This window comes from Podarcis erhardii (assembly GCF_964252035.2).
Source record: "Podarcis erhardii genome assembly, chromosome: Z".
In the NCBI taxonomy this organism is placed as follows: Eukaryota; Metazoa; Chordata; class Lepidosauria; order Squamata; family Lacertidae; genus Podarcis; species Podarcis erhardii.
This window is the reverse complement of record NC_138504.1, coordinates 51,693,065-51,713,290: the sequence shown is the minus strand read 5'-3', so window position 1 is coordinate 51,713,290 and position 20,226 is coordinate 51,693,065. Positions and strand designations below refer to the sequence as shown.

Sequence of the window (20,226 nt, the reverse complement as noted above, 5' to 3'; positions counted from 1 at the left end):
AATCCCTAAATCCCCATTAATTCAGGCAGAAATCCCACCGGAAAAGCCAATTTTCAGACCCCCTTTAATATCTAAATTCCCATAAATTCAGGCAGAAATCTCACTGGTAAAGCCAATTTTCAGGCAGAAATCTCACAGGTAAAGCTAATTTTTCAGGCTGCCCTTCATATCTAAATCCCCATTAATTCAGGCAGAAATCGCACAGGTAAAGCCAATTTTTCAGGCTAGTTTGACCGGTTGAATCGCAGGCTGAAGTCACACAGGTCAAGCTCTAAATCCACATGAATTCAGGCGGAAATCTCACAGGTAAAGCCAATTTTCCGGACTCCCCTGAATCCCTAAATCCCCATTAATTCAGGCAGAAATCCCACCGGAATAGCCAATTTTCAGGCAGAAATCTTACCGGAAAAGCCAATTTTCAGGCAGAAATTTCACCAGAAAAGCCAATTTTTCAGATTCCCCTTAATAATAATAAATCAGCATGAATTCAGGCAGAAATCTCACCGGTCAAGCCCATTTTTTCAGGCTAGTTTTAAAGGTTGATCCCCAGGCCGATGTCACACAGGTAGAGCTTCACAATGAGATCTCAATCCCCATGAATTCAGGCAGAAATCTCACCGGTCAAGCCGATTTTCAGGCAGAAATCTCACCGGAAGAGCCCATTTTTCAGATTCCCCTTAATAATAATAAATCCCCATGAATTCAGGCAGAAATCTCACAGGTAAAGCCCATTTTCACGCTACTTTTAAAGGTTGAACCCCAGGCCGATGTCACACAGGTAGAGCTTCACAATGAGAACTCAATCCCCATGAATTCAGGCAGAAATCTCACCGGTCAAGCCGATTTTCAGGCAGAAATCTCACAGGTCAAGCCCATTTTTCAGGCTAGTTTGAAAGGTTGATCCCCAGGCCGATGTCACACAGGTTGAGCGTAACAATGGTAGCCAAGGGGAGTTCAAGGGGGGGCAAGACCAGCACTCAAGGGGAAAATGGCGTCGGTTGGGAAGGAGAGGTTTTTCCCGCAGGAACCCTATTATATCCCGGGGTGATTATTAGAGATGATTATTAATGAGTAATAAATATTATTATTTATTAATAAATAATAATAATAAAATTAAGCATAATAATAATATCAATTAATCATAATAATAATATTATGATTAATTGGGGGTTTGGCGACTCAGAGGGTCTCTAATAAGAGGGAGAATATATATATATATTATCTATTCATATTATTAATATATATTATATTATATTATATTATATTATATTATATTATATTATATTATATTATATTATATTATATTATATTATATTATATTATATCTATTAATATTATTATAATATTCTTTGTTAATAAATAATCATGTTTTTTATTAATATTAATCTATATAGTAATCTATAAATATTATATATATGTATAATATATAGATTGATATTAATGAAACCTGAAACATCAATATAAATATATAAATATTAAATATATATCAAAATATATTAATTTTTTAATATTAATATACATTGAAATATTAATAAATGAATATATGAATATAGGAATAATATAGGAATATAGGAATAATATAGGAATATAGGAATAATATAGGAATATAGGAATATATGTGTAATATAAAGATTAATATTAATCAATAATATTATTATATAGAAATAAGAGTATAATATTAAATGACAGTAAATATATTAAATAAGATAATAATATTAATACATAGTAAATATTAACATTAATAAATAGTAAGATATGATTAATAGATAGATATTAATAATAGATAGATATTAATAAATAATAAATATGATTAATAAACAATGTTAAATCTTATTAAATATATTAAATAATATTATAATATTATTATAATAAGTAACAAATATTAATATATATCGTATTATAATATATTTATTATATATATATATATAAAATTATATATAGAGAGAGATTGATAGTAATAAATAATAAATACTATCAATATGAGAATATGAAATATTATTTAATATATTTGATATTAATAAATAATAAAGATTAATATTTATATAGAAGTATAGATATTAATAAAGAATAAATAAGATTATGTGTTCATAAATAACATGACAAGAATATGAAATGTTATTAAATAGATTAAATCATATTAATAAAGAATAAATATTAATCTGTAGATACATGTATATTGATATTAATAAAGAATAAATATGATTATGTATTCATAAATAATATATGAAATTTTATGAAATAGATTAAATCATATTAATAAAGAATAAATATTATTATGTAGATACATGTAGACGGATATTAATACAGAATAAATATGATTATTTATTCACAAATAATATGATAATAATAATATTATATATTATAAAATATATTAAAGAATATTAATAAAGAATAAATATGAATTAATATTAATCTATATTAATATAGATAGATATTATGATAATAATATTTCTTGGCAGATCTCCCTCTTTCGTTCCAGATCTCCCTCTTTCTTTGCAGATCTCTTTCTATTCAGATCTCCCTCTTTCTTTCCAGATCTCCCTATTTATTCCCAGATCTCTTTCTATTCAGATCTCCCTCTATCTTTCCAGATCTTTCTATTCAGATCTCCCTCTTTCTTTCCAGATCTCCCTATTTCTTTCCAGATCTCTTTCTATTCAGATCTCCCTATTTATTCCCAGATCTCTTTCTTTCCAGATGTCCCTCGTTCTTTCCAGATCTCCCTCTTTCTATTCAGATCTCCCTATTTCTTTCCAGATCTCTTTCTATTCAGATCTCCCTCTATCTTTCCAGATCTCCCAATTTCCTTGCAGATCTCTTTCTATTCAGATCTCCCTATTTCCTTGCAGATCTCCCCATTTCTTTACATATTGTGATCTACCTTTCTTCCTCTTTCTATTCAGATCTCCCTATTTCTTTCCAGATCTCTTTCTATTCAGATCTCCCTATTTCTTTCCAGATCTCTTTCTATTCAGATCTCCCTATTTCTTTGCAGATCTCTTTCTATTCAGATCTCCCTGTTTCTTTCCAGATCTCCCTATTTATTCCCAGATCTCTTTCTTTCCAGATCTCCCTATTTCTTTCCATATCGGGATCTAGCTATTTCTTGGCAGATCTCTTTCTTTTCACATCTCCCTATTTCTTTTCAGATCTCCCTCTTTCTTTCCAGATCTCTTTCTATTCAGATCTCCCTATTTCTTTCCAGATCTCCCTCTTTCTTTCCAGATCTCCCTATTTCCTTGCAGATCTCCCCATTTCTTTACATATTGTGATCTACCTTTCTTCCTCTTTCTATTCAGATCTCCCTATTTCTTTGCAGATCTCTTTCTATTCAGATCTCCCTATTTCTTTCCAGATCTCTTTCTATTCAGATCTCCCTATTTCCTTGCAGATCTCTTTCTATTCAGATCTCCCTATTTCCTTGCAGATCTCCCCATTTCTTTACATATTGTGATCTACCTTTCTTCCTCTTTCTATTCAGATCTCCCTGTTTCTTTCTAGATCACTTTCTATTCAGATCTCCCTATTTCTTTCCAGATCTCTTTCTATTCAGATCTCCCTATTTTTTCCAGATCTTTCATTCAGATCTCCCTCTTTCTTTCCAGATCTCCCAATTTCCTTGCAGATCTCTTTCTATTCAGATCTCCCTATTTCCTTGCAGATCTCCCCATTTCTTTACATATTGTGATCTACCTTTCTTCCTCTTTCTATTCAGATCTCCCTATTTATTCCCAGATCTCTTTCTTTCCAGATCTCCCTATTTCTTTCCAGATCTCTTTCTATTCAGATCTCCCTCTTTCTTTCCAGATCTCCCAATTTCCTTGCAGATCTCTTTCTATTCAGATCTCCCTATTTCCTTGCAGATCTCCCCATTTCTTTACATATTGTGATCTACCTTTCTTCCTCTTTCTATTCAGATCTCCCTATTTCTTTCCAGATCACTTTCTATTCACATCTCCCAATTTCCTTGCAGATCTCTTTCTGTTCAGATCTCCCTCTTTCTTTCCAGATCTCCCAATTTCCTTGCAGATCTCTTTCTATTCAGATCTCCCTATTTCCTTGCAGATCTCCCCATTTCTTTACATATTGTGATCTACCTTTCTTCCTCTTTCTATTCAGATCTCCCTATTTCTTTCCAGATCACTTTCTATTCACATCTCCCAATTTCCTTGCAGATCTCTTTCTGTTCAGATCTCCCTATTTCCTTGCAGATCTCCCTCTTTCTTTCCAGATCTCTTTCTATTCAGATTTACCTATTTCTTTCCAGATCTCTTTCTATTCAGATCTCCCTATTTCTTTCCAGATCTCCCTATTTCTTTGCAGATCTCCCCATTTCCTTACATATTGTGATCTACCTTTCTTCCTCTTTCTATTCAGATCTCCCTATTTGTTTCCAGATCTCCCTATTTCTTCCCAGATCTCTTTCTATTCAGATCTCCCTATTTCTTTCCACATCTCTTTCTATTCAGATCTCCCTATTTCTTTCCAGATCTCCCTATTTCTTTGCAGATCTCTTTCTATTCAGATCTCGCTTCATCTTTCCAGATCTCCCAATTTCCTTGCAGATCTCTTTCTATTCAGATCTCCCTATTTCCTTGCAGATCTCCCTCTTTCTTTCCAGATCTCCCTATTTCTTTGCAGATCTCTTTCTATTCAGATCTCCCTCTATCTTTCCAGATCTCCCAATTTCCTTGCAGATCTCTTTCTATTCAGATTTACCTAGTTCTTTGCAGATCTCTTTCTATTCAGATCTCCCTATTTCTTTCCAGATCTCTTTCTATTCAGATCTCCCTATTTCTTTCCAGATCTTTCATTCAGATCTCCCTCTATCTTTCCAGATCTCCCTATTTATTCCCAGATCTCTTTCTTTCCAGATCTCCCTATTTCTTTCCATATCGGGATCTAGCTATTTCTTGGCAGATCTCTTTCTTTTCACATCTCCCTATTTCTTTTCAGATCTCCCTCTTTCTTTCCAGATCTCTTTCTATTCAGATCTCCCTCTTTCTTTCCAGATCTCCCTCTTTCTTTCCAGATCTCCCAATTTCCTTGCAGATCTCTTTCTATTCAGATCTCCCTATTTCCTTGCAGATCTCCCTCTTTCTTTCCAGATCTCTTTCTATTCAGATCTCCCTATTTCTTTGCAGATCTCCCCATTTCTTTACATATTGTGATCTACCTTTCTTCCTCTTTCTATTCAGATCTCCCTATTTCTTTCCAGATCTCTTTCTATTCAGATCTCCCTCTATCTTTCCAGATCTCCCAATTTCCTTGCAGATCTCTTTCTATTCAGATCTCCCTATTTCCTTACAATCTCCCTCTTTCTTTCCAGATCTCTTTCTATTCAGATCTCCGTTTTTCTTTCTAGATCTCTTTCTATTCAGATCTCCCTATTTCTTTGCAGATCTCTTTCTATTCAGATCTCCCTGTTTCTTTCCAGATCTCCCTATTTCTTTACAGATCTCTTTCTATTCAGATCTCCCTATTTCTTTGCAGATCTCTTTCTATTCAGATCTCCCCATTTCTTTCCAGATCTTTCATTCAGATCTCCCTCTTTCTTTCCAGATCTCCCAATTTCCTTGCAGATCTCTTTCTATTCAGATCTCCTTATTTCTTTCCAGATCTCTTGCTATTCAATCTCCCCATTTCTTTGCAGATCTCCCTCTTTACTTGCAGATCTCCCCATTTCTTTCCAGATCTCCCTATTTATATGCGGATCACAATCTATTTCTTTCCAGATCTACCCATTTCTTGGTGGATCACGACCTATTTCTGTGCAGATCCGCCTCTTTCTTTCCAGATCTCCCTATTTCCTTGCAGATCTACTCATTTCTTGGAAGATCACAACCTATTTCTGTGCAGATCTCCCTATTTCTGTGCAGATCTCCCTATTTCCTTGCAGATCTACCCATTTCTTGGCGGATCACGACCTATTTCTGTGCCGATCTCCCTATTTCCTTGCAGATCTACCCATTTCTTGGCGGATCACGACCTATTTCCATGCAGATCCACTTATTTTTTTGCAGATCCACCTCTTTCTTCCCGGATCCCCCCATTTCTTTCTGGATCCCAATCCCCCTGTGGGATCTACCTGCTATCCCTCCCTCCATCTCTCCCAACCCGCCCCAGACACATTTCCCATACGCCAAAATAATAATAATAATAATAATAATAATAATAACCATAATTATAATAGTTATAATTATGTGTTATATATGTGTGTGTATATATATATATATATATATATATATATATATATATAATTCTTTATTATATTATGACATTGATATTATAGGATAAATCGGTATTATTGATTTGTTTTCTTTGCTTCTTTTCTTTATATTTATGTTTTATTTTTTTTTAATCGGTTTTCATTTATTTAATGTTTTTTTTTAAAAAAAACACAAAAAACAAAAATCCACCCCCGAAAAAAGTTTCTAATTTCTTTATCGATCTGTATTTCTGTTTTCTTTGGTTTATTTATGTATTTTAATTTAATGTTATTTATCTATCTATCTATCTATTTATATATATAGATATGTAATATTAATATTGTAATATTATATGTAATATTACATATGTAATATATGTAATATTATATATATATATGTAATATTATATTAATATTGTAATATTATATGTAATATTACATATGTAATATATGAAATATTGTATATATATATATGTGTGTGTGTAATATTATATTAATATTGTAATATTATATGTAATATTATTCAATGTCATGTTATTTATTTATTTATTTTTTTAAAAAAGTGATGTTATTTATGTATTTATTTTTTTAAAAAAATAAAATTTGCAGGGTTATTTATTTCTTTATTTTTAAATGCAATGCTGCTTATTTCTTTGTTTTTAAATGTAAGGTTATTTCTTTCTTTGGAAGATTTAATGTTATTTCTTTCTTTGGAATATTTAATTTTATTCATTTCGATAAATTCCGCCCCGTGTTTTTTTCCCCTTTTTCACCCCGTTTTTTTTTTTTTTTTTTCCGCTTTTCCGCCCCCAGATACAGCGGATTCTACCCCCAGGTCCGCTACCAGCTGGGCAAACCCTACGGCCGCCTCACCTGCGATGTCCTGACCGACCCGAAAATCCAAAAAAGTCCCGTTTCCGTCCTGGCGCCGCTGACCCAACCCAAATTTATCAATGATTTCACCAGCAGAGACCGGCCCTTCCGCCAATGCATGGACCAGCACCAGAACTACATCCCGGGATATTCCGGTAATAAATCAAATTTATAAATAATATAATATTTATAAATTTATAAATAATATAATTAATATATATATAAATATTTTTTAATATATGTAATATTATATTAATATTGTAATATTATATGTAATATTACATATGTAATATATGTAATATTATATTAATATATATATAAATATATATAGATATATGTAATATTATATTGATATTGTAATATGTAATATTACATATGTAATATATGTAATATTATATTAATATATATATAAATATATATAGATATGTAATATTCTATTAATATTGTAATATGTAATATTACATATGTGATATATGTAATATTATATTAATATATATATATAAACATTTATATATATAGATATGTAATATTAATATTGTAATATTATATGTAATATTACATATGTAATATATGTAATATTATATATATATATGTGTGTGTGTAATATTATATTAATATTGTAATATTATATGTAATATTACATATGTAATATATGTAATATATATATATATATATGTAATATTATATTAATATTGTTATTATTATTATTATTATTACTACTATTATCATCATCATTATTACTATATCTCTCGCCTCTTCTTTCAGGCTTATTATTATATCTCTATTATTATTATTATTATTATTATTATTATTATTAATATTATTATTATTATTTTAATAGTATTATTAATACATCTCTCGACGCTTCTCTCTCAGGCTTATTATTATTAGTATATCTCTATGACTATTGCTCTCATTTCTGTTACAATTATTATAATTATTATAATTATTATCATTCTTATCTTCATTCTTATTATTATTATTATTATTATTATTCTTTTAATAGTATTATTATTACATCTCTCGACGCTTCTCTCTCAGGCTTATTATTATTAGTATATCTCTATGACTATTGCTATCATTTCTATTACAATTATTATCATTATCATTATCATTATTTCAGGCTTATTATTATATCTCTATTATTATTATTATTATTATTATTATTATTATTATTATTATTTCTCTCGACGCTTCTCTCTCAGGCTTATTATTATTAGTATATCTCTATGACTATTGCTATCATTTCTATTACAATCATTTTCATTATTATAATCATTATTATTATTATTACTATTATTATTATTATTATTATTATTATTATTATTATTATTATTATTCTCCTCCTCTCTTCCAGGCTCCGCCCCTCACCCACGCTGCCTCCGCCTCCCCAACCGCCCCTCACCCTGCGCTCTCTCTCCCCAACCCGCCCTCTGCCCGCCCACGGGGGCGGAGCCTCGCCCGGTCGCCGCCCCCTGCCACCCCGGCCTCCGATTGGCCTGCGGACCCGGCTGGCGCCAATTCGCCGCCACCGCCGTCGCCGGGCGGGATTCGAACCCGCCGCCCAGGATGTTCCTCTGCCACCCGGACCTCGCCTTGGTTTGCGGACGGGAGGAGCGGGCGCCGTGCGACGCCGGCATGTCGCTGATTTGCGGGCAGGGGTGTCGGGCGCCGCCGTGCGGGGAGGTAGGGATCCGGGTTCGAATTTTTCCACGGAGGAAAAGGCTCGATTTCTCGTTTTCTCCTTGCGGGGAATTCGAGATTTTTCTAGATTTTCCCGGGGGAAAGTGCTAGATTTCTCCTTGCGGGGATTTCTAGATTTTTCTAGATTTTTTCATGGGGGAATTGCTAGATTTCAACTTGCGGGGATTTCTAGATTTTTGATTTCGACTTGCGGGGAATTCTAGATTTTTCATGGGGGAATTGCTAGGTTTCTACCTGCGGGGATTTCTAGATTTTTTTTTCATGGGGAAATTGCTAGGTTTCTACTTGCGGGGATTTCTAGATTTTTTTATGGGGGAATTGCTAGATTTCTACTTGCGGGGATTTCTAGATTTTTCATGGGGGAATTGCTAGTTTTCTCCTTGCGGGGATTTCTAGATTTTTCATGGGGAAATTGCTAGTTTTCTACTTGCGGGGATTTCTAGATTTTTCTAGATTTTTCATGGGGGAATTGCTAGATTTCTACTTGCGGGGATTTCTAGATTTGTTTTCATGGGGAAATTGCTAGATTTCTACTTGCGGGGAATTCTAGATTTTTCTAGATTTTTCATGGGGGAATTGCTAGATTTCTACTTGCGGGGATTTCTAGATTTTTTTTCATGGGGAAATTGCTAGGTTTCTACTTGCGGGGAATTCTAGATTTTTCTAGATTTTTCCGGGGGAAAGTGCTAGATTTCTCCTTGCGGGGATTTCTAGATTATTCATGGGAAAATTGCTAGAATTCTAGTTTTCTCCTTGTGGGGAATTCTAATTTTTCTAGATTTTTCATGGGGGAATTGATAGATTTCTCGTTTTCTCCTTGCGGGGATTTCTAGATTTCTCCTTGCGGGGATTTGGAGATTTCTGATTTCTAGATTTCTCCTTGCGGGGATTTCTAGATTTTTTCACGGGGGAATTGATAGATTTCTAGTTTTCTCCTTGCAGGGAATTCTAATTTTCTCCTTGTGGGGATTTCTAGATCTTTCTAGATTATTCATGGTGGAATTGCTAGATTTCTAGATTTCTCCTTGCAGGGAATTCTAGTTTTCTCCTTGCGGGGATCTCTAGATCTTTCTAGATTTTTCATGGTGGAATTGCTAGATTTCTAGTTTTCTCCTTGCAGGGAATTCGAGATTTTTCTAGATTTTTCCTGGGGAAAGTGCTAGATTTCTCCTTGCGGGGATTTCTAGGGTTTTCATGGGGAAATTGCTCGATTTCTCTAGGTTTTTCACGGGGGAACTGCTAGATTTTGACTTCCGGGGAATTCTAGATTTTTCATGGTGGAATTGCTAGATTTCTCGTTTTCTCCTTGCGGGGATTTCTAGATTTCTGCTTGAGGGGAATTGTCGATTTCTGATTTCTAGATTTCTCCTTGCGGGGATTTCTAGAATTTTCATGGTGGAATTGCTAGTTTTCTACTTGTGGGGATTTCTACATTTCTTTTCATGGGGAAATTGCTAGATTTCTAGTTTTCTCCTTGTGGGGAATTCTAATTTTTCTAGATTTTTCATGGGGAAACTGCTAGATTTCTACTTGCAGGGATTTCTAGATTTTTCATGGGGGAATTGCTAGATTTCTACTTGTGGGGATTTCTAGATTTTTCATGGGGGAATTGCTAGATTTCTACTTGTGGGGATTTCTAGATTTTTCATGGGGGAATTGCTAGATTTCTAGTTTTCTCCTTGCAGGGAATTCTAGATTTTTCTCGATTTTTCATGGGAGAATTGATAGATTTCTCGTTTTCTCCTTGCGGGGAATTCTAGATTTTTCTAGATTTTTTCATGGGGAAAATGCTAGATTTCTACTTGCGGGGATTTCTAGATTTTTCATGGGGGAATTGCTAGATTTCTACTTGCGGGGATTTCTAGATTTTTTCCGGTGGAAATTGCTAGGTTTCTACTTGCGGGGAATTCTAGATTTTTCTAGATTTTTCATGGGGAAACTGCTAGATTTCTCCTTGCGGGGAATTCTAGGATTTTCATGGGAAAATTGCTCGATTTCTCTAGGTTTTCCATGGGGGAACTGCTAGATTTCTCCTTGCGGGGAATTCTAGATTTTTCATGGGGAAATAGCTAGATTTTGATTTGCGGGGAATTCTAGATTTTTCATGGTGGAATTGCTAGATTTCTAGTTTTCTCCTTGCAGGGAATTCTAATTTTCTCCTTGCGGGGATTTCTAGATTTTTCTAGATTATTCATGGTGGAATTGCTAGATTTCTAGTTTTCTCCTTGCGGGGATTTCTAGATTTCTGCTTGAGGGGAATTGTCGATTTCTGATTTCTAGATTTCTACTTGCGGGGATATCTAGATTATTCATGGGAAAATTGCTAGATTTCTAGTTTTCTCCTTGTGGGGAATTCTAATTTTTCTAGATTTTTCATGGGGGAATTGATAGATTTCGACTTACGGGGAATTCTAGATTTTTCATGGGGAAATTGCTAGGTTTCTACTTGCGGGGAATTCTAGATTTTTCTAGATTTTTTTTTCATGGGGAAATGGCTAGATTTCTCCTTGCGGGGATTTCTAGATTTTTTTTCATGGGGAAATGGCTAGATTTCTCCTTGCGGGGATTTCTAGATTTTTTTTCATGGGGGAATTGCTAGATTTCTCCTTGCGGGGATTTCTAGATCTTTTTTCATGGGGGAATTGCTAGATTTCTACTTGTGGGGATTTCTAGATTTTTTTCATGGGGAAATTGCTAGATTTCTACTTGTGGGGATTTCTAGATTTTTCTAGATTTTTTCATGGGGAAACTGCTAGATTTCTCCTTGCGGGGATTTCTAGGATTTTCATGGGGAAATTGCTCAATTTCTCTAGGTTTTTCATGGGGGAACTGCTAGATTTTGACTTGAGGGGAATTCCAGATTATTCATGGTGGAATTGCTAGATTTCTAGTTTTCTCCTTGCGGGGATTTCTAGATTTCTGCTTGAGGGGAATTGTAGATTTCTGATTTCTAGATTTCTCCTTGCGGGGATTTCTAGATTTTTTCACGGGGGAATTGCTAGATTTCTAGTTTTCTCCTTGTGGGGAATTCTAATTTTTCTAGATTTTTCATGGGGGAATTGATAGATTTCTACTTGCAGGGATTTCTAGATTTTTTTTCATGGGGAAATTGCTAGATTTAGCCTTGCGGGGATTTCTAGATTTTTCATGGTGGAATTGCTAAATTTCTAGTTTTCTCCTTGCAGGGAATTCTAGATTTTTCTAGATTTTTCACAGGGGAATTGCTAGATTTCTAGTTTCCTCCTTGCAGGGAAGTCTAGATTTCTCTAGATTTTTCACGGGGGAATTGCTAGATTTCTAGTATTCTGGCGGGGATTTCTAGATTTTGCAGGCGGCGACATGCGGGGAGGTGAGGGTTGCGGGTTCGAATTCTGATTCCCCCCCCAAATTTCCCCCCATTTCTACTGGATTGCTAGATTTCTCCTTGCGGGGATTTCTGGGTTTCTAAGTGGAGGGAATTCTAGATTTCTGCTGGCCGGGAGGTGAGGGTTGCGGGTTCGAACTCTGATTCCCCCCCCCAGATTTTTCCCGATTTCTAATGTCTACATTGCTAGATTGCTAGATTTCTCCTTGCGGGGATTTCCGGGTTTCTCATGGCCGGGATTTCTGGATTTCTCCTGATTTCTAGATTTCTCCTTGCGGGGATTTTTATATTTCTCCTTGGAAGGAGTTCTAGATTTTTCCTGATTTCTAGATTTCTCCTTGCAGGGATTTCCGGGTTTCTAAATGGAGGGATTCCTAGATTTCTTCCTTCAGGGAGCTCTAGATTTTTCCCTGATTTCTAGATTTCTCCTTGCAGGGATTTCCGGGTTTCTAAATGGAGGGATTTCTAGATTTCTTCCTTCAGGGAGCTCTAGATTTTCCCCTGATTTCTAGATTTCTCCTTGCAGGGATTCCTGGATTTCTCCTGATTTCTAGATTTCTCCTTGTGGGGATTTTTAGATTTCTCCTTGGACACAGTTCTAGATTTCTCATGATTTCTAGATTTCTCCTTCCAGGGATTTCTATCTATCTAGATTTCTCCTTGCGGGGATTTCTAGATTTCTTCTTTCAGGGAGCTCTAGATTTCCCTGATTTTCTAGATTCCTGCTTGCGAGGATTTCTGGATGACGGGTTCGAATTCTGATTTCCCCCCGATTTTCCCATTTCCCCGGATTGCTAGATTTCCACTTGCAGGGATTTCTAGATCTCTCATTGTGGGAATTTCTAGATTTCTCTCTAGATTTCTGGCACAGATTTCTAGATTTCTCCCTGCAGGGATTTTTAGATTTCTGTCTAGATTTTTAGATTTCTGGCATGAATTTCTAGACTAGATTTCTACATTTCCAGTGATTTCTAGATTTCTAGGGTTTTCATGTGGAAATTGCTCGATTTCTCTAGGTTTTTCATGGGGGAACTGCTAGATTTTGACTTGCGGGGAATTCTAGATTTTTCATGGTGGAATTGCTAGATTTCTCGTTTTCTCCTTGCGGGGATTTCTAGATTTCTGCTTGAGGGGAATTGTCGATTTCTGATTTCTAGATTTCTCCTTGCGGGGATTTCTAGAATTTTCATGGTGGAATTGCTAGTTTTCTACTTGTGGGGATTTCTACATTTCTTTTCATGGGGAAATTGCTAGATTTCTAGTTTTCTCCTTGTGGGGAATTCTAATTTTTCTAGATTTTTCATGGGGAAATTGCTAGGTTTCTACTTGCGGGGAATTCTAGATTTTTCTAGATTTTTCATGGGGAATTGCTAGATTTCTACTTGCGGGGATTTCTAGATTTTTCTAGATTTTTCATGGGGGAATTGCTAGTTTTCTACTTGCGGTGATTTCTAGATTTCTCCCTGATTTCTAGATTTCCTAGATTTTTTTTGGGCCGAGATTCCTAGATTTCCCCTGCAGGAATTTCTATCTAGATTCCCCAATTTCTAGATTTCTCATTCCGGAAATTTCTAGATTTCTCCTGGTGGGGATTTCTAGATTACCCCCCTGAATTTCTAGATTTCTCCTTGCAGGGAGTTCTAGATTTTTCCCCTGGCAGGTTCTAGATTTCCATGTTTCTTCTTGTGGGAATATCTGGTGCGTATTTCTAGATTTTTCCATAGATTTCTAGATTTCTACTGGGGGGATCTCTAGATATTTCCCGATTTCTAGATTTCTCCTTGCCGGGATTTCCAGATCCAACCCAATTTCTAGATTTCTGCTTGCGGGGATTTTTGCATTTCTTCTTGGAGGGTTTTCTAGATTTCTACTGGGGGGATCTCTAGATATTTCCCAATTTCTAGGTTTCTCCTTGCGGGGATTTCTAGATTTCTTAGCAGGGATTTCTAGATTTCCCCTGCAGGAATTTCTATCTAGATTCCCCCTGATTTCTAGATTTCTCTTTTTGGAAATTTCTAGATTTCTCCTGGTGGGGATTTCTAAATTTTCCCTGATTTCTAGGTTTCTGCTTGCAGGGATTTCTGGGTGCCTGAATGGAGTTCCAGATTTCTGCTGGATTTTCCTAATTTCTAGATTTCGGATTGGAGGGTTTTCTAGATTTCTCCTGGCGGGGATTCCTAGATTTCCCCTTTCAGAAATTTCTAGATTTCTCCTGGTGGGGATCTCTAGATATTTCCCTATTTCTAGGTTTCTCCTTGCGGGGATTTCTAGATTTCTTAGCAGGGATTTCTAGATTTCCCCTGCCGGAATTTCTATCTAGATTCCCCATGATTTCTAGATTTCTCCATTAAGAAATTTCTAGATTTCTCCTGTGGGGATTTCTAGATCTCCCCCAATTTCTAGATTTCTCCTGGTGGGGATTTCTAGATCTCCCCCAATTTCTAGATTTCTCCTGGTGGGGATTTCTAGATCTCCCCCAATTTCTAGATTTCTCCTGTGGGGATTTCTAGATCTCCCCCAATTTCTAGATTTCTCCTGGTGGGCATTTCTAGATCTCCCCCAATTTCTAGATTTCTCCTGGTGGGGATTTCTAGATCTCCCCCGATTCCTAGATTTCTCCTGTGGGGATTTCTAGATCTCCCCCAATTTCTAGATTTCTCCTGGTGGGGATTTCTAGATCTCCCCCAATTTCTAGATTTCTCCTGGTGGGGATTTCTAGATCTCCCCCGATTCCTAGATTTCTCCTGTGGGGATTTCTAGATCTCCCCCAATTTCTAGATTTCTCCTGGTGGGGATTTCTAGATCTCCCCCGATTCCTAGATTTCTCCTGTGGGGATTTCTAGATCTCCCCCAATTTCTAGATTTCTCCTGTGGGGATTTCTAGATCTCCCCCAATTTCTAGATTTCTCCTGGTGGGGATTTCTAGATCTCCCCCAATTCCTAGATTTCTCCTGGTGGGGATTTCTAGATCTCCCCCAATTTCTAGATTTCTCCTGGTGGGGATTTCTAGATCTCCCCCAATTTCTAGATTTCTCCTGCTGGGGATTTCTAGATCTCCCCCAATTTCTAGATTTCTCCTGGTGGGGATTTCTAGATCTCCCCCAATTTCTAGATTTCTCCTGGTGGGGATTTCTAGATCCCCCCAATTTCTAGATTTCTCCTGGTGGGGATTTCTAGATTTCCCCCAATTTTTAGGTTTCCGCTTGCAGGGATTTCTAGATTTTTTTGGCAGGGATTTCTAGATTTCTACTGGGGGGATTCCTAGATTTCCCCTTTCGGAAATTTCTAGATTTCTCCTGTGGGGATTTCTAGATTTTCCCTGATTTCTAGGTTTCTGCTTGCGGGGATTTCTAGATCTCCCCCAATTTCTAGATTTCTCCTGGTGGGGATTTCTAGATCTCCCCCGATTCCTAGATTTCTCCTGGCGGGGATTTCTAGATCTCCCCCGATTCCTAGATTTCTCCTGGTGGGGATTTCTAGATCTCCCCCGATTCCTAATTTCTCCTGGTGGGGATTTCTAGATCTCCCCCAATTTCTAGATTTCTCCTGGTGGGGATTTCTAGATCTCCCCCAATTTCTAGATCTCTCCTTGCGGGGCAATTCGGGGCGGGCTGAGCTTCCCTCTCCCTGACTCCACCCCTTTCCCTGACTCCGCCCCCCAGACGACCCGGGTCGAGGCCACGCCCCTCCCTCCGCCCACCGAGACGACGACGGACATCTGCCGCTTTGACCGCACGCCCAAGATGGACGCCCCCAACCTGATCCAGAGGAAGGCCATTTCCGGTAGGCCCCGCCCCTTCTCCCAGAAGCCCCACCCCTTCCTCCAGAAGGCCCGCCCCAACTCGATTAGATTTCTGCTAGCAGGGATGGCCCCGCCCACTTCCCCCAGAAGCCCCGCCTTCCACCTGAAAAGCTCCACCCTCTTTCAGAAAGCAGACAGGCGCGCATTTTCTAGATTTCTCCTTGCAGGGATCTCCAGATTTCGGGAACAGATTTCTAGATTTCCCTCGAGATTTTTCGATTTCCCTCGAGATTTCTGGCATGGATTTCTAGATTTCTCCTTGCGGGGATTTCTTGATTTTTCTTTCCTGGGATTTCTAGATTTCTCCTTGCAGGGATTTCTAGATTTCCCTCTAGATTTCCTTCTAGATTTTTCGATTTCCCTCTAGACTTCTGGCACGGATTTCTAGATTTCTCCTTGCAGGGATCTCTATATTTCCGGCACAGATTTCTAGATTTCTCCTTGCAGGGATTTCTAGATTTCCCTCTAGATTTCCCTCTAGATTTCTAGATTTCCCTCTAGATTTCTGGCAGATTTCTAGATTTCTCCTTGCAGGGATTTCTAGATTTCCCTCTAGATTTCCCTCTAGATTTCCCTCTAGATTTTTCGATTTCCCTCTAGATTTCTGGCACGGATTTCTAGATTTCTCCTTGCGGGGATTTCTCGATTTTTCTTTCCTGGGATTTCTAGATTTCTCCTTGCAGGGATTTCTAGATTTCCCTCTAAATTTCCCTCTAGATTTTTCGATTTCCCTCTAGATTTCTGGCACGGATTTCTAAATTTCTCCTTGCAGGGATTTCCAGATCTCTCCTTCCCTTGATGTCTCGCTTTCTCCTTGCAGGGATCTCCAGATTTCTGACACAGACTTCTAGATTTCTCCTTGCAGGGATCTCTAGATTTCCAGCACAGATTTCTAGATTTCTCCTTGCAGGGATTTCTAGATTTCTGGCACGGATTTCTAGATTTCTCCTTGCGGGGATTTCTAGATTTCCCACTAGATTTCCCTCTAGATTTTTAGATTTCCCTCTAGATTTCTGGCACGGATTTCTAGCTTTCTCCTTGCAGGGATCTCCAGATTTCTGACACAGACTTCTAGATTTCTCCTTGCAGGGATCTCGAGATTTCCGGCACAGATTTCTAGATTTCTCCTTGCAGGGATTTCTAGATTTCCCTCTAGATTTCCCTCTAGATTTCTAGATTTCCCTCTAGATTTCCCTCTAGATTTTTAGATTTCCCTCTAGATTTCTGGCACGGATTTCTAGATTTCTCTTTGCGGGGATTTCTAGATTTTTCTTTCCTGGGATTTCTAGATTTCTCCTTGCAGGGATTTCTAGATATCCCTCTAGATTTCTCTCTAGATTTTTTGATTTCCCTCTAGATTTCTGGCACGGATTTCTGGATTTCTCCTTGCAGGGATTTCTAGATTTCCCTCTAGATTTTTCGATTTCCCTCTAGATTTCTGGCACGGATTTCTAGATTTCTCTGGCAGGGATCTCTAGATCTCCCTCTAGATTTCGGGCACAGATTTCTAGATTTCTCCTTGCAGGAATTTCTAGATTTCCCTCTAGATTTTTAGATTTCCCTCTAGATTTCTGGCACGGATTTCTAGATTTCTCCTTGCAGGCATTTCTAGATCTCTCATTGTTGGAATTTCTAGATTTCTCTCTAGATTTCTGGCACAGATTTCTAGATTTCTCCCTGCAGGGATTTTTAGATTTCTGTCTAGATTTTTAGATTTCTGGCATGAATTTCTAGACTAGATTTCTACATTTCCAGTGATGTCTATATTTCTGGAACGGATTTCTAGATTTCTCCTTGCAGGGATTTCCAGATCTCTCCTTCCCTTAATTATCTAGATCTCTCCTTCCTTGACTTTCTAGATCTCTCCTTCCCTGGATTTCTAGATTTCTACTCCCTGGGAATTCTAGTTTCCTCCTTCTGTGTCAATCATACAGTGGGTGGGACAAGAGGACCCTGGCCCCGCCTCCCCTGTCCATCATTCCTTCCCTGTCAATCATTCCTTCCCTGTCAATCATCCAGCAGACCCTGGCTCCGCCTTCCCTGTCAATCATTCCTTCCCTGTCAATCATCCAGCAGACCCTGGCTCCGCCTTCCCTGTCAATCATTCCTTCCCTGTCAATCATCCAGCAGACCCTGGCTCCGCCTTCCCTGTCAATCATTCCTTCCCTGTCCATCATTCAGTGGGTGGGACTAGGTGACCCTGGCTCCGCCTTCCCTGTCAATCATTCCTTCCCTGTCCATCATTCAGTGGGTGGGACTAGGTGACCCTGGCCCCGCCTCCCCTGTCAATCATTCATAGAATTCCCTGGGAACTCTGGTTTCCTCCTTCCTGGGAACCTGACCCCGCCTTCCCTGTCAATCATTCCTTCCCTGTCAATCATCCAGCAGACCCTGTCAATCATTCAGCTGATCCTGGCCCCGCCTTCCCTGTCAATCATTCCTTCCCTGTCCATCATTCCTTCCCTGTCAATCATCCAGCGGACCCTGGCCCCGCCTCCCCTGTCCATCATTCCTTCCCTGTCAATCATCCAGCAGACCCTGGCTCCGCCTTCCCTGTCAATCATTCAGAGGATCCTGGCCCCGCCTTCCCTGTCAATCATTCCTTCCCTGTCCATCATTCAGTGGGTGGGACTAGGCGACCCTGGCCCCACCTTCCCTGTCAATCATTCAGGGAATTCCCTGGGAATTCTAGTTTCCTCCTTCCTGGGAACCTGACCCCGCCTTCCCTGTCAATCATTCCTTCCCTGTCAATCATTCAGTGGGTGGGACTAGGTGACCCTGGCTCCGCCTTCCCTGTCAATCATTCCTTCCCTGTCAATCATTCAGTGGGTGGGACTAGGTGACCCTGGCCCCGCCTTCCCTGTCAATCATTAGCTAGATCTGCCTTCCCTGTCAATCATTCAGTGGGTGGGACTAGAGGACCCTGGCCCCGCCTTCCCTGTCAATCATTCCTTCCCTGTCCATCATTCAGCGGACCCAGGCCCCGCCTTCCCTGTCCATCATTCCTTCCCTGTCAATCATTCAGTGGGTGGGACTAGAGGACCCTGGCCCCGCCTTTCCTGTCAATCATTCAGTGGATTACCCTTCCCTGTCAATCATTCAGTGGGTGGGACTAGAGGACCATGGCCCCGCCTCCCCTGTCAATCATTCAGGGAAGTCCCTGGGAACTCGTTTCCTCCTTCCTGGGAACTCTAGTTTCCTACTCCCTGGGAATTCTAGTTTCCTCCTTCTGTGTCAATCATACAGTGGGTGGGACCAGATGACCCTGGCCCCGCCTCCTCTGTCAATCATTCAGGGAATTCCCTGGGAACTCTAGTTTCCTACTTCCTGGGAACCTGGCCCCGCCTTCCCTGTCAATCATTCAGTGGGTGGGACTTGAGGACCCTGGCCCCGCCTTCCCTGTCAGGTTCTAGATTTCCATGTTTCTTCTTGTGGGAATATCTGGTGCGTATTTCTAGATTTTTCCATAGATTTCTAGATTTCTACTGGGGGGATTTCTAGATATTTCCCGATTTCTAGATTTCTCCTTGCCGGGATTTCCAGATCCAACCCAATTTCTAGATTTCTCCTGGCGGGGATTTCTAGATATTTCCTGATTTCTAGGTTTCTCCTTGCGGGGATTTCTAGATTTCTTAGCAGGGATTTCTAGCTTTCCCCTGCAGGAATTTCTATCTAGATTCCCCCTGATTTCTAGATTTCTCCCTTCGGAAATTTCTAGATTTCTCCTGTGGGGATTTCTAGATATCTCCTGATACCTTCCTGGGAACTCTAGTTTCCCCCTTCCTGGGAACTCTAGTTTCCCACTTCCTGGGAACTCTAATTTCCCACTTCCTGGGAACTCTAGTTTCCCACTTCCTGGGAACTCTAGTTTCCTCCTTCCTGGGAACTCTAGTTTCCCACTTCCTGGGAACTCTAATTTCCTCCTTCCTGGGAACTCTAGTTTCCCACTTCCTGGGAACTCTACTTTCCCACTTCCTGGGAACTCTTGTTTCCCCCTTCCTGGGAACTCTAGTTTCCCCCTTCCTGGGAACTCTAGTTTCCCACTTCCTGGGAACTCTAGTTTCCCCCTTCCTGGGAACTCTATAGTTTCCTCCTTCCTGGGAACTCTAGTTTCCCACTTCCTGGGAACTCTAGTTTCCTCCTTCCTGGGAACTCTAGTTCCCCCCTTCCTGGGAACTCTATAGTTTCCTCCTTCCTGGGAACTCTATAGTTTCCTCCTTCCTGGGAACTCTATAGTTTCCTCCTTCCTGGGAACTCTAGTTTCCTCCTTCCTGG

General features: G+C 38.7%; 1 protein-coding gene across 1 annotated transcript in view; it reads left to right on the top strand.

Annotated features, from left to right (window-relative positions):
- Positions 1–986: 986 nt before the first annotated feature.
- CIMIP2A (ciliary microtubule inner protein 2A) overlaps positions 987–20,226 on the top strand; it is a 34,763-nt gene continuing 15,523 nt past the window's right edge. Inside the window, exons 1-4 of the mRNA XM_081848329.1 lie at positions 987–1,044; positions 7,022–7,236; positions 8,439–8,767; positions 15,812–15,932. Of these exons, the coding sequence (XP_081704455.1) occupies positions 989–1,044; positions 7,022–7,236; positions 8,439–8,767; positions 15,812–15,932 (721 nt within the window). The 5' untranslated portion in view covers positions 987–988. The remainder of the gene's footprint in view (positions 1,045–7,021; positions 7,237–8,438; positions 8,768–15,811; positions 15,933–20,226) is intronic.